The following is a 14,905-nucleotide window of genomic DNA, read 5'->3' as shown; positions in this document are numbered from 1 at the left end:
AACCACAAGGCCCACCCTTGAAACCCTTTCTCCCCTGTTCCCCACCTCCAACAGTCAGGGGGTACATGCTGATAGGTCAGAAGAAATAAATCGATTTTACAATGGTGGTGTGACAGGACTGAGTCGGCGGCTACGCACCGACTGTCTGCATCCCAGTGGTGCACTACTTTTGACCAGGTACCTATAGGGCCCTGGTCAAAAGTACCAAACTATATAGGGAATAGGGTGCCATTTGGGACTGAAGCTAAGACTCAAGGAGCAGTGTTATGTTTCCCTTGATGTGATACCCTGAGCGGCCCTGGGGCTCTGAGGCCCGGCTGGTGCACTGTGATGCTGGTAATGTCCCAAATCGCACCCTATCCTCTATGTAGTGCACCAGAGCACTACAGGAGCTCTTGTAATAGTAGTACACTATGAAGCGAATAGGGTGCTATTTGGGGTGCACGTCTGTATTCCTGGCAGACAGGCCCTCCCTGGTCGGCAAAGGCAGCCCTGCCTCTCCCCCTGCCAAAGAAACGTCAGGCCAAATCCACCAAAGACCTTTCAGACTCCACACTGCTCTGACATCAGCCCATACAGCTGAAGAAAGCAAGCTAGGGAATGGGAATGACATGAAACCACTATTGACTAGTATGACTATGTAGGACCCTATCAAATGTTATGTCTTGCCCACACACATTGAGAAAAAAGTACAATATGGTGTCTTGGGTTCTTCCCCATGTTTGGAATGGTTTTAGCTAAGTATTTACACCTCTAACACAACTTTTTTTGTATATATATAAATACAGACCTTATGATTGTTAACATTTTTGTGAAAAGTTCAAAACAGGTCAGAGTAATATGGTGAATTCCCTGTGGGGACAAAGTTGGGTTGAATTGAGTACTCTTTTGGCCAGTGAAAGACCCCTTAAGACAGTTTTGTTCCAATACTCGTTAAACTGTTTTCCTTTGTCAGTGTTAGTGTGGATATTGGCACAGTGGTGTTCTCTCCAAATGGCACCATATTCCCTATATAGTGCACTACCTTTGACGAGTTCTTTTTGAACTGGCTGTCTTCCCAGGACCCTGAACCCAACAAGACAATTACGCAACAAAGTTGATGACTACACTTCCAAGATTTGAGGTGCGAGATACATTGTTCCTGTCTGCACAATCAACTTAGTGTCTCCTACCTACAGTTCGTACCAATTTAATTGTGTTATTTCTAACAAACTCAAGATGAAACATTTCAGCACAACATTTGCATGAAATGATTTGGGAATAGATACAGGCCAAGTTGTGCAATGGACCAGATCTAATGTGTGATATAATGTACTAACTACTAGACAGGACAGGAGAGTTCTAAACAAGTTTAAATTAAATATTTTTTTATTTCACAACAATAAACACATAGGTTGCTTTTTGTTCAATCCTTAACATTTCTACAACATAGGGATCGGAGAGCTGTACTGTACGATGGCTGGTGCACAAAGAAGTCCCTTCCTGTCCGAAGAAGTCTGAAGATAGTGGGTGTGCTGGAGGAGACAGCAGGCAAGATGAGGCTCTGAAGGACTGCCTCTTGGTGTTGGGTGAAGTTGCTCCTAGATGCTGATCTGGGTTCAGTTTAGCGTTCTCCCCACTAATGGTTAAGGTTAGGATTAGGGGAGTGGAAGCTGAACTTAGATCTGTACCTAGGGGAACTCAACCCGGGAGTACTGACTACCTCCTTTACCAGCTCCAGAAGAAGAGTCGACTGCCGTGCTTTGCTGGTTGCAATTGGCCCTCGATGACAGGGTTGGGCTCCGGCCGGGGTCTTGAGTGGTAAGCATTCTCAGGAAGGGGCCGAGAGGTGTCCACCTTTGTCACCTGAGAAGAAACACATAAGGGTTTCAACTTCAGAACAGACAAGATGAGGGAGAAAAAGGCCGGTTTGTATACTATGCGTATGTAGAGTGAATGTTTTGCACTTGAAAGAGAAAGCATAAACCAAGTCGGCTCAATTAAAATATGTGTCATCAAGCTGTTTTCAAAATGTGAGAGAGTACTGTTTACCCTAACCTTAAAGGGATACTGCGGGATTGAGATTTAGGTCATTTTCCTACTTACCCAGAGTCAGACGAACTCATGGATACCATGTGTCTCTGCATGCAGTTTGGAGATAATTGAAGTTAGCATATCGTTAGCATAGTACAATTTCTAGTAGTCTCCAGGTACAGTAGCCAGCTCCTTTCAAAAGCAGGGAAATAAACATAGCTACCCCCACCCCTCTTGCTTTTGTTCTTTTCCATTTGAGCTAATCAGTTGTTGTGACAAGGTAGGGGTGGTACACAGAAGACAGCCCTATTTGGTAAAAGACCAAGTCCATATTATGGCAAGAACAGCTCAAATAAGCAAAGAGAAACGACAGGCCAGCATTACTTCAAGACACGAAGGTCAGTCAATCTGGACATTTTCTTTAAGTGCAGTCACAAAAACCATGAAGCGCTATGATTAAACTGGCTCTCATGAGGACCGCCACGAGAAAGGAAGACCCAGAGTTACCTCTTCTGCAGAGGATAAGTTCATTAGAGTTACCAGCCTCACAAATTGCAGCCCAAATAAATGCTTGGGAGTTCAAGTAAGACGCATCAACTGTTCAGAATAGACTCTGTGAATCAGGCCTTCATGGTCAAATTGCTGCAAAGAAACCACTACTAAAGGACACCAATAAGAAGAAGAGACCTGCTTGGGCCAAGAAACACGAGCAATGGACATTATTTCCACATTACACTGGTGGAAATCGGTCCTTTTGGTCAGATTTTTGGTTGAAACTGCAGTGTCTTTGTGAAACGCAGGTGTCCAAACACACACACACACACACACATATATATTTAAATTAAAGTGTTATTGAAGTGTTGTGGTTGCAGGTTCACCTGCCTCATCTAAAGCCTATTATTTTAGGGTGTTGCTTTAAGGCCACCAACTGCTAACAGTCAGTATCCAGATAATGTGTGTGAAATGCTTGATAGTGTGTGATGTAAACAGAGGTTTATTTTCTGGGTGACTTGAACATTGACTGATTAGCAACTAGCTGTCATCTCAAGAGGAAGCTTCTTAACTGTGACGAATGCCTGTAATATGACCCAGATCATCACTCAACCAACTACAGTGCATCCCAATAGTATTGGATCTGTGACAAGCAGCACTGGAAGTATTTGTAAAATTACTTATGCCAATTGTTGACAAGCATGCACCTGTTTTTTATTAACTAGGCAAGTCATTTAAGAACAAATTCTTATTTACAATGACGGCCTATCCCGGTCAAACATGGACGACGCTGGGCCAATTGTTTTGCTCAGTGAAACGACCTGCCCTGATTGGTCATAGACTCTTGCTAAAAAAAAAAAATTATGAGCAAGCCTTCCTTCGTGGCCTCTGTAAAATGGTATAGAATCAGCTTGATCCTCCCACTCTGATGTAGACGCTTGGACCTTTTAAAAATATTTTCAGTGGTATTGTTAACAAACGCACCCCCATAAAGAGAATTAAAAACTGGTTCCGCCCCTGGTTCGACTGTGATCTTGCAGAGTTACTCCACCTCAAGAATTGCATTTGACGAAAGGCTCGGCACAAGCATACTCAGGCTGACTGGCTCTCGTTCAGGCAAATGACAAATAAGTGCACTCTGGCTATCCGGAAGGCCAAAGTTAGTTACTTTAAGGAGCAGTTCTCGCTCTGTGGGTCTAACCCCAAGAAGTTCTGGAAAACGGTTAAAGACCTGGAGAATAAACTCACAACTGCTCATGTCCCTTAATGTTGATGATGTGGTTGTTACTGACAAGAAGCACATGGCTGAGCTCTTTAAAATCACCACTTCATTAAGTCAGAATTCATATTTCACTCAGCCATGCCTCCTTGCCCGTCCAACATTTCCTCATCTCCCACCCCTTCTCCCCTGCCCCGCTACAAAGTTTCTCCCTGCGGGCAGTCACTGAGTACGAGGTGCTAAAGGAGCTCCTGAAATGTGACCCCCAAAAAACATCTGGGTCAGATGGTTTAGACTCTTTCTTCTTTAAGGTTGCTGCACCCATCATCGCCAAGCCTCTCTCTCCTTTCTGGGGAGGTTCCCATTACTTGGAAGGCAGCCACAGTTTGTCCTTTATTTAAGGGGGAGATCAAGCTGATCCTAACTGTTACAGGCCTATTTCTATTTTGCCCTCTTTATCAAAAGTGTTGGAAAAACTTGTCAATAATCAACTGGCTGGCTTTATTGATGTCTATAGTATTCTCTCGGATATGCAATCTGGTTTCCGCTCAGGTTATGGATGTGTCACTGCTGCCTTAAAGGTCCTCAATGAGGTCACTATTGTCCTTCATTTTAAGCAATGTGCTGCTATTTTTAGTGACTTGGCCAAAGCCTTTGACACAGTAGACCATTAAATTCTTGTGTGCCGGCTAAGAAGTATTGGTGTCTCTGAGGAGTCTTTAGCCTGGTTTGCTAACTACTTCTCTCAAAGAGTGCAGTGTATAATGTCAGAAAATCTGTCTCAGCCACTACCTGTCACCAAGGGAGTACCCCAAGGCACGATCCTAGGCCCCACACTCTTCTAAAATTACATTATCATCATAGCTCAGGCAGTAGGAAGATCTCTCATCCATTTATATGCAGATTAGATTTACCCTCCCCAGATTTTGTGTTAAATGCTCTACAACAAAGCTTTGTGTCCAACAAGCTTTCTCTGGTAAGAAGAACAGTCCTCTCCCCACAGGTGTGATTACTACCTCTGAGGGTTTAGAGCAAGTACTTGGGAGTATGGCTAGATGGTACACTGTCCTCCTCTCAGCACATATCAAAGCTGCAGGGTAAAGTTAAATCTAGACTTGGTTTCCTCTGTCATAATCGCTCCAGCTGCCAAACTAACCCTGATTTAGGTGACCATCCTACCCAAGGGTGCTCTCAAACGGCTAGATGTGCTTTACTATTTGGCCATCAGATTTGCCACCAAAGCTCCTTATAGGAAATATCACTGCACTCTATAATCCGGTCATTTCTGTATACCCGTTGCAAGACCCACTGGTTGATTTATTTATAAAACCCTCTTTGGCCTCACTCCCCCCTATCTGAGATATCTACTGCAGCCCTCATCCTCCACATACAACACCCGTTCTGCCAGTCACATTCTATTAAAGGTCCCCAAAGCACACACATCTATGGGCCGCTTGTCTTTTCAGTTCGCTGCAACTGGAAAGAGCTGCAAGCAACAATCACTCAAACGGGACAATTTTATCCCAATCTCTTCATTCAAAGACTCAATCATGGACACTCTTACTGACAGTTGTGGCTGCTTTGTGTGATGAATTGATGTCTCTACCTTCTTGCCCTTTGTGTTGTTTGTGCCCAATCATGTTTGTACCATGTTTTGTGCTGCTACCATGTTGTACTGCTACCATGTTGTTGTCATGTTGTGTTGCAACTAGGGTTGCAAAGGGTCAGAAACTTCCCGGGAAATTGCTTAAATTCATTTTTAAAAAGTTAGCTTATAACAGGGAACCTTTTTTGTGGGATACACAAGGCATTTCTAGGTCTTGTGGTATATTTTGGTTAAACTATCCCCAATTCAATGGAATTGCAAGCCTCTGCATGCACAATGCATTCTTCCATCACATGTACAGCTGATTCTCAAGATCTTGCACACCAATGAGATGCTATTGAGCCCACTACTACACTGTCTGAGCCAAGGACTACATGCTTTCTTGTAAGTTTTGATTACAATACTGGGTGGGGTGAATATATTTTATGACATACATGATTTTTTGTTAACTAGTAAATAGTAGCCTACAGCAAAGTGTGTTTAAATCATTCTAACTTGTTCATTTCCACTAGTTAGTTTTTGCTACCATGTGGGTTTTAGCTTGCTTGAGCCTGCTAACTGAGGAGTGTTAATTCACCTGTTTCCATACATGTTACATTTTAAAACATTTATCTTACAGGAGTTGTTTGATCTAACTGCTTAACTATTTATCTGTACATGGAATTGTATTTGTTTTACTCATTTTTTTCTAATCTTTACAGGAAAATGCCATGGGCACTAACTGATGTGTGGAGACATTTCACTGTAGCTAATGTAGAAGGAAAAGCTGTGTACATTTGCAAATACTGTGCCAAATCATATGTGAAAAACACAACAAAGATGCAGAATCATCTTTCCAAGTGCATAAAGTTCCCTCGGCGCTCACAACAAGCAACCTCTGATAAAAGTCTATTTGAGCTGAAAATTATGAATCAGACACCTTATCGATAGCAACAGCTCAGGGTCCTCTTGGACTACAATAAAGTAGTAAAAAGTAGAATTCTATTTGAGCTGAAAATGAGGAATCAGACACCTTATCGATAGCAACAGCTCAGGGTCCTTCTGGACTACAATAAAGTAGTAAAAAGTAGAATTCTATTTGAGCTGAAAACGAAGAATCAGACACCTTATCAATAGCAACAGCTCAGGGTCCTTCTGGACTACAATAAAGTAGTAAAAAGTAGAATTCTATTTGAGCTGAAAACGAAGAATCAGACACCTTATCAATAGCAACAGCTCAGGGTCCTTCTGGAATTATACTTTCTTTTTTAACTCAATGGAGGAACTTAGTCAGAGAAATGCTGATGAATGTCTTGCTTGAGCTGTGTATGCAACTGGTTCACCTCTGATGCTCACAGGCAATGTGTATTGGAAGAGATTTCTGAATGTTCTTTGCCCAGCATACACCCCTCCAACCAGACATGCTTGTATCTACTATTTTGCTGGATGCAGTGTTCAACAGAGTTCAAGTGATGGTCAAGCAAATCATAGAGAAAGTAGACTCAACCAGTATTCTACAAGAGCACAGACACACCGGTCTCTACATTGCAGATGAGCTGAAGGCAGTCATCAATGACCTTAGACCACAGAAGGTATTTGCACTGGTGACAGACAATGCTAAGAACATGTAGGCTGCTTGGTCTAAAGTGGAGGAGTCCTACCCATTGGCTGTGCTTCTCATGGACATCCTGGCACTGAAAACAATGGATACACTCTACAAGCGAGCCAAGGAAATGGTTAGGTATGTGAAGGGTCATCAAGTTATAGCAGCAATCTACCTCATCAAGCACCACATTGAAGCTGCCCAGCAACACCCGTTGGGATGGTGCTGGCATCATGTTTGACAGTCTCCTGGAGAGGATGGAGTCTCTCCAAGAAATGGCCAAATCACAGTCTGCCAATATGGACAGCCCCATCAAGAGTATCCTCCTGGATGATGTATTTTGGGAAAGAGTGGTAAGCAGCCTGAAACTCCTGAAACCTATAGCAGTAGCTATTGTACGGATTGAGGGAGACCATGCCGTCCTGTCTGATGTTCAGACTCTGCTTACAGATGTAAGAGAAGAAATCCATACTGCCCTGCCCACTTCACTGTCGCTCCAAGCAGAGGAAACTGCAGTTCTGAAATACATAAAAAAGCATGAGGACATCTGCCTGAAGCCCAAACACGCTACGCTGTGCAGTGTACATGTTGGAGCCCAAGTGTGCTGGCAAGAGCATCCTGTCTGGTGCAGAGATCAACAAGGCCTGTGGTGTCATCACTACCGTGTCTCGCCACCTTGGCCTGGAGGAGGGCAAGGTTCTTGGCAGTCCAACATATCTCATCAGCCACCTGGTGGAAGGGACTTTGTGGATCTGAGGCTCTTTCCCCTGTTGCCTACATCATCCTCCAAATCCCACCAACATCAGCCACCTCGGAGTGCAACTGGTCCTTGTTTGGGAACACACACCAGAGCACGTAACAGGCTGACCAATACAAGGGTTGAGAAATTGGTGGCCATCCGGGCAAATTTGAGGCTTTTTGAGCCTGACAACAAACCACCCTCAAAAAAGTTGGAAACTGAAAATGAAGATGAGGCCTCAAGAGTCTGATGTTCAAGAGGTGGACATTGAGGAGGTCGAGGGAGAAGACATGGACACCTGAGAGGAAGACAACCAAAGCTTTAGTTTCTACACTATCATTTTATGTTAAATGTTTTTGGGGAGATGCAATGGATCATTGGGGATCATTCAATATTCCCTTTCTTTTGATGTTCAGTGAAATCATCCCATGTGAAGAGACAACTCGTTCAATTCGTAACTAAATTGTTTTATTTTATTTCTATTGGAAGAATTTAATAATTTGCAATCATGTCTACTTATGATGAGGTAAACGGTTCATGTTTCTGCCTCCATATGATATGGTAAAACATATCTTATGCAAAAAACATCTACATTTAAATTGTATTAATATAAAATGTGCATATATTTCCGTTAATTCCCATATAGTCCCACGGAAAGTTTCCAACTCTGAATATTCCCCAAAATGTGCAACCGTAATTGTGTTACTAAGTCATCTGCTCATTATTGACAAGTCAAAATGTGATATATATATTTAAAAGTTTTTATTGTTAATAATAATTCTAAGAAATGATTAAAAAAAAAAAAAAATTCCCTCAGCGCTCACAACAAGCAACCTCTATAGGGCTGACTACTGCCCCCTTTGGAGGAATTGCGTGCCCATAGTAAACAGAAAAAAAATCTGCCTATTATTGAATAGAAAACACTCTAAAGCTTCTAAAACCGTTCAAATTATGTCTGTATGTAAAGCAGAACTCTCAGGGCAGCCATTCTCCCAAACTATCTCTTGGCAACAGAAAAGTTGGGACAACTTTGACGTCATCGCCCCCACCCTTCCCAACCAGCTACAGATCTGGGAACAGTTCCTATCTCTTCAGCGCGATGTCCCCTTTCAGTGGGGCCTGTCATTGTGAGAATCGCGCGCTCCCTCGAGTTTTGGCGGGCTGAAACCTCCGGGTCACGTGAAAATACATGTACTTTCATGCGCGCGTCGGGTCCGGAGCTCTCTTTGTTCCAAGATTCACCAAACGATGTAGGTTTGTCTGTTCGAGCTAAGGATTGTTTTCTATGTTTAGAACATGCTAAAGCTCGATTCTGCACTTAGTTTGACCAGTTTAGTCGACATATAATATGTAATTTTGAAGTTTTGATGCGCATCCACTAGAATTTTGGCTGCATTTCGACCGGAATTTTTCGTGTTTGATAACCTAAAGACACAGACTTGAAAACCAAACGCAGTTTTTGGTAAGTATAACTCGTTCCACGTCTTCTGATCGAAGAACATCAAAGGTAAGGGAATATTTATGTGTTAATTATGGGTTTCTGTGGACTCCGAGATAGAGGAAACATAATGCTAATTTCTGAGCGCCGTCTCATATTATAGCCTAGTGAACGAATTCTGTAACGTTAAAAATAAATGTAACACAGCGGTTGCATTAAGAAGTGTATCTTTCTAACTATATGTAGAGCATGTATATTTAGTCAAAGTTTATGATGTGTATTGCTTGTTATCTGACGTTAGCTCCGGCAGATATCATTTCTCCGGACATTTGAGTAGCATTTTTTGAACATGGCGTCATTGTAAACAGAGATTTATGGATATAAATTGCATATTATTGAGAAAAACATAAATGTACTGTGTAACATGTCCTATTACTGTCATCTGATGAAGATTTTCAAAAGGTTAGTGAATTATTTTTCTTTTAATCCTGCGGTTGTTGATTGCATATTTTGTTCAACATGGCTATTCAAATTAGCTGTGTCTTTGGTGGTGGTTTGACATAAATATGTGCTATGTTTTCGCCGTAAAACATTTTAGAAATCTGACTTGCTGGCAAGATGAACAAGGTGTTTATCTTTCATTTGAGCTATTGGACTTGTTAATGTGTGGAGGTTAAATATTTCTAAGAATATTTTTGCGTTCCATGCGCCACGTCCCAGTTAACGTCGGAAGGGATCGTTCCCAAATGGGAACCCTAACCCGTCATCAGGATAAAAGTCTATTTGAGCTGAAAATGATGAATCAGACACCTTATCGATAGCAACAGCTCAGGGTCCTCTTGGACTACAATAAAGTAGTAAAAAGTAGAATTCTAACTTCATAAATTGTAACAAACTTTCAGTTTTGCATAAAGCATAAGGATTTGTTAATAATATGATGACCCTATCCTAAATTATTGGTCTTAAGTTACTGTAATTGTGTATTCTGTACTGCCTCGTGTATATTAAAGGCCCAGATTTGCAGTATAGCAATTTAATTTCATACATTTTTACTTTCATTTGAATCAACGCTGTTCTACATCAGCCCTGAAAATGTCATAACATAACAATGACAACCCTATCTTGAGATACTGGACAAAACATGTTGAAAGAATTGAGACAGGTGATTTGGAGCCATTTTTGAGTAGGGATTAACATTGACCAGTCTGCGACCTCTGACCTTTTCCGATCACTTGAAAATAAGACCTCAGCAATGGTAAGGCCTATCCTCATGAAATAAATGCTCTGTGTTCCTGAGAAGCTTCTCTATAACATGGAATACAAAGTATAACACCAAAACCACAGTTTCATTTTGATCCCTAACATCCTAGTAATGTATTTTCGTTATGTGTCGGACAAAGTTTGATTTTGGAAGAAGCTAGCCGCTTACCTAGATAGCTAATTAGCTACTAAATTAGCATACCAAATGCACAACAGCAGAGCATTTATCACATTTTAGACAGTTAACTTAATAGTTATTAGATACCTAGCTGGCAAACAATTAGCTGTAAATTCCGTACTGTAACTAGACCACCTGGTATGTGCTGTACAACAGTGAGTGACTCACAAGGCTCCGGACTCTCATTGTTGTGTGCTTGTAAACAAACACCACATGACCGGGGACTACCGGTAAGGTTCATAACGAAAAATTTGGTGACAGGTGAAATTAAGTACGTGATCTTCTTTATCTCCTCACGTACTGCACATGTTTTGTTTTTTAAAAATGTTTTGTCGTTGAATTTGACCCCCTTTTTCTCCCCAATTTCCTGGTGTCCAATTGTTTCGTAGCTACTATCTTGTTTCGTAGCTACTATCTTGTCTCATCGCTACAACTCCCGTACAGGCTTGGGAGATACGACCAAGCCGCACTGCTTCTTAACACAGCGCGCATCCAACCTGGAAGCCAGCCGCACCAATGTGTCGGAGGAAACACCATGCACCTGGCAACCTTGGTTAGTGCGCACTGCGCCCGGCCCGCCACAGGAGTCGCTGGTGCGCGATGAGACAAGGACATCCCTACCGGCCAAGCCCTCCCTAACCCGGACGATGCTAGGCCAATTGTGCGTCGCCCCGCGACCGGTTACGACAGAGCCTGGATGCGAACCTTAACCACTGCGCCACCCGGGAGGCATATTGCACATGTTGATTGCATGTATTTACTTAACTTCTTGGATATAGGGGGCCTCTTTTAATTTATGGATAAAAAAACATTCCCATTTTAAACAAGATATTTTGTCACGAAAAGATGCTCGACTATGCATATAATTGACAGCTTTGGAAAGAAAACACTGACGTTTCCAAAACTGCAAAGATATTATCTGTGAGTGCCACAGAACTCATGCTACAGGCGAAACCCAGATGAAACTTCAAACGGGAAATGAGCAGAATTTGAGGCTCTGTGTTCCCATGTCTCCTTATATGGCTGTGAATGTGCCATGAACGAGCCTAAGCTTTCTGCCGTTTGCCCAAGGTGTCTGCAGCATTGTGATGTATTTGTAGGCATATCATTGGAAGATTGGCCATAAGAGACTACATTTACCAGGGGTCCGCCCGGTGTCCTTTGTCTAAATTGGTGCGTAATCTTCAGCTGCAGGCATTTTCCCATGGGATACAGAGGAGAAAGCACACATCCACAAACGATATATCATCGAAGAGATATGTGAAAAACACCTTGAGGATTGATTCTAAACAACGTTTGCCATGTTTCAGTCGATATTATGGAGTTAATTTGGAAAAAAGTTTGGCGTTTTGATGACTGAATTTTCAGGTTTTTTTGGTAGCCAAACGTGATGTACAAAACGGAGCGATTTCTCCTATACAAAGAATCTTTTTGGACAAACTGAACATTTGCTATCTAACTGAGTCTCCTCATTGAAAACATCCGAAGTTCTTCAAAGGTAAATGATTTTATTTGAATGCTTTTCTTGTTTTTGTGAAAATGTTGCCCGCTGAATGCTAACGCTAAATGCTACGCTAGCTATCAATACTGTTACACAAATGCTTGTTTTGCTATGGTTGAAAAGCATATTTTGAAAATCTAAGATGAGTGTTGTTAACAAAAGGCTAAGCTTGAGAGCTAGCACATTTATTTCATTTCATTTGCGATTTTCATGAATAGTTAACGTTGTGTTATGCTAATGAGCTTGCGAATGGAATTACACTCCTGGATACAGGTTTTTTTCGTAGCTAAACGTGATGAACAAAACGGAGCGATTTCTCCTAAACAAATAATCTTTCAGGAAAAACTGAACATTTGCTATCTGAGAGTCTCCTCATTGAAAACATCCGAAGTTCTTCAAAGGTAAATGATTTTATTTGAATGCTTTTCTGGTTTTTGTGAAAATGTTGCCTGCTGAATGCTAACGCTAAATGCTACGCTAGCTATCAATACTGTTACACAAATGCTTGTTTTGCTATGGTTGAGAAGCATGTTTTGAAATGCTTTTGTTAACAAAAGGCTAAGCTTGAGAGCTAGCATATTTATTTCATTTAATTTGCGATTTTCATGAATAGTTAACTTTGCTTTATGGTAATGGGCTTTTGAGGCTGTAGTCACGATCCCGGATCCGGGATGGCTCGACGCAAGAAGTTAAAAAGTAGCTAGAAATATTCAAATTAAGAAAACGCGGACAGTAATAATAAAAACAAACATCCCGTGGCCATTTCCAAATACCCCAGTATAATGTAATGACGCCACAAAAAAATACTGCGCTAAACGAGCAGCACAGGATTCCCAATGCCCAGAACAAGCATAGGTGCTGCCACTGGCGTCAGCTAATGGAGATCTCAATAAAATAAAATCTACTCCAAAGCTGGGTGGTTGGTCATTCAATAGTTAGTAAATGTGTAAATTTGACTGATACTAGATTCTATCCACTTCCTCATTCTGACCCGTTGTCGTATAGAGATCGCAACGATATATTCGTCTCAATGGTGCTGTCCGTGCGCTCACAGATACGTTGCGATTTCTATTATCAGTAAAATGAACGAATTTGCAAAATATTGATTACTATGTGTAGCTTTTTAAGGCTGTCTGACTGGGTAAGTAAAAAAAAAAATATCTAAATGTCAAACTCTCGCAGTATCCCTTTAACACTGCTGGAGGACTGAAAGTCAAGTATACCGCAGTATACAGCTAGTCATTCAAAAGCTAAAAATACTTCATAAGTGGATTAACTGTTGCACGTCAGGGGCATAATATATCAGAAATATTTTTCATTACAAAGGTTATTGTTAAATGATTGCTAGTGAACTTGGGGCTTGGTGTCACCCTATGAGAGTTTGTCACATTCCAAAACAAGAAATCCACAACAACACGCTAGCTAGCTTATCTTGCACTGTAGGGTCTATCTAACAGTAGATGTTAGAGACATCTGCTTGTACGTCCCAAACAGAGACTGTTGCACAGAAATGAAAAGCTAACGTTTGCTAACTAGCTAGCAAACACATGCCAACTTTTTAATCCCAGACCTTATCGGGTTATTATTAAATGATTGCTAATGAACTTGGGGCCTGAGATCACCCTATGAGAGTCTGTTACATTAACGACATACCGGGTGTTACTGTCGAGTAACTTTTAAAATGCCCAGAACTATACCGCGAGGCGGGACTCACCTTGGACAGTTCTCCCAGGTTGGGTCTCTCCCAGCCAAGCTTGTCCAGCACACAGCTGTCAAAGGCCTGCTGATGCTTGCGGCACTGACGCAACTCCACCAGGTTGGAGTAGTCCAGGCAGGTCCAATACTCTGTGAAGGACTCGGCACAGCTTCCTTTTATCTGCCTGGAGGAGAAATTGAAGCAAGAATTTGTTAAGGACATACTTTTTTTTTTTAAGGTGACAATTCAGACAATCACTTCCCTGGGCAGCTGTTGACTTAATTACTTAGAGTGACTCCCTTTGTAAAATGGCCTATATGGCATCGGTGAGTCATTAACGGTTGTTCTAGTGTCATTTGACTACATTGTACAGTGCCTTTGAAACGTGTTCAGACTAGGGATGCACGATATAGTTGGTGAGAGTATCAGAAATCGGCCAATATTAGCCAAAAATGCTAGCATCGGCCCGATGTCTAGTTTAATGCCGATGTCAAAGCTGACGTACATGCCTATATAGGTAGGTGACGTAATGACGCCACGAATAATACAGCGCTAAACGTGCAACACAGCATCCCTAACCTGGCCCACAATGTCTGCTGTGTGGATCTATTTGGAAGTTTCAAAGGAAGATAACAGAAAGGCCATATGCAACGTTTGTGCTGCTGTTATTTCCTGAGGGGAGAAAGTGAAATCTTTCAATAACACAAACCTAATTACTCATTTGAAAGTGCATCACCCCCAGACGTTCATCGACTACTTGGAACAAAAGGAGAAATAAAAACTAAGTGCACTCTTCCAACAACTAAACAAGTTCAAGTCAAGCAGTCATTTGAAAGAGTAAGAACATTTCAGAGAGACAACTCAAAGGTGAAATCCAATAATGCCAAGATAATGGAATTTATTGCCCTTGACAATCAACCGCTCTCTGTTGTGGATGAGGTTGGCGTTCGAGCCCCGGTACACACTACCGAGTAGGCGCTATTTTTCAGATGTTGCCCTACCGGAGTTACAGTCTTGTTGAATCGCACATCCACAAGCTACTTGCGTCACTGCTATTAGCTTTACGACTGACATTTGGACCAGCGACGTCAGCCCCATGAGCATGCTGAGTCTGACAGCACAGTGGGTCGACGAGGATCTCGTATCGAGGAAAGCCATATTGGATGCTCAAGAATGTGCTG

The 14,905-nt window shown here is 41.9% G+C and overlaps 1 protein-coding gene across 1 annotated transcript in view; it reads right to left on the bottom strand.

Moving 5' to 3' along the window:
• Positions 1-1,346: 1,346 nt before the first annotated feature.
• The window catches only part of ndufa8 (NADH:ubiquinone oxidoreductase subunit A8), a 29,678-nt gene continuing 16,119 nt past the window's right edge, over positions 1,347-14,905 (bottom strand). The window contains exons 3-4 of the mRNA XM_024381185.2: positions 13,743-13,908; positions 1,347-1,845 (exon numbers count right to left, since the gene is read on the bottom strand). Of these exons, the coding sequence (XP_024236953.1) occupies positions 1,708-1,845; positions 13,743-13,908 (304 nt within the window). The 3' untranslated portion in view covers positions 1,347-1,707. The remainder of the gene's footprint in view (positions 1,846-13,742; positions 13,909-14,905) is intronic.

This window comes from Oncorhynchus tshawytscha, linkage group LG20 (genome assembly GCF_018296145.1).
Source record: "Oncorhynchus tshawytscha isolate Ot180627B linkage group LG20, Otsh_v2.0, whole genome shotgun sequence".
Taxonomy (NCBI): Eukaryota; Metazoa; Chordata; class Actinopteri; order Salmoniformes; family Salmonidae; genus Oncorhynchus; species Oncorhynchus tshawytscha.
Note: the sequence above shows the minus strand (reverse complement) of the source record. Positions and strands in the feature narration are given on the sequence as shown.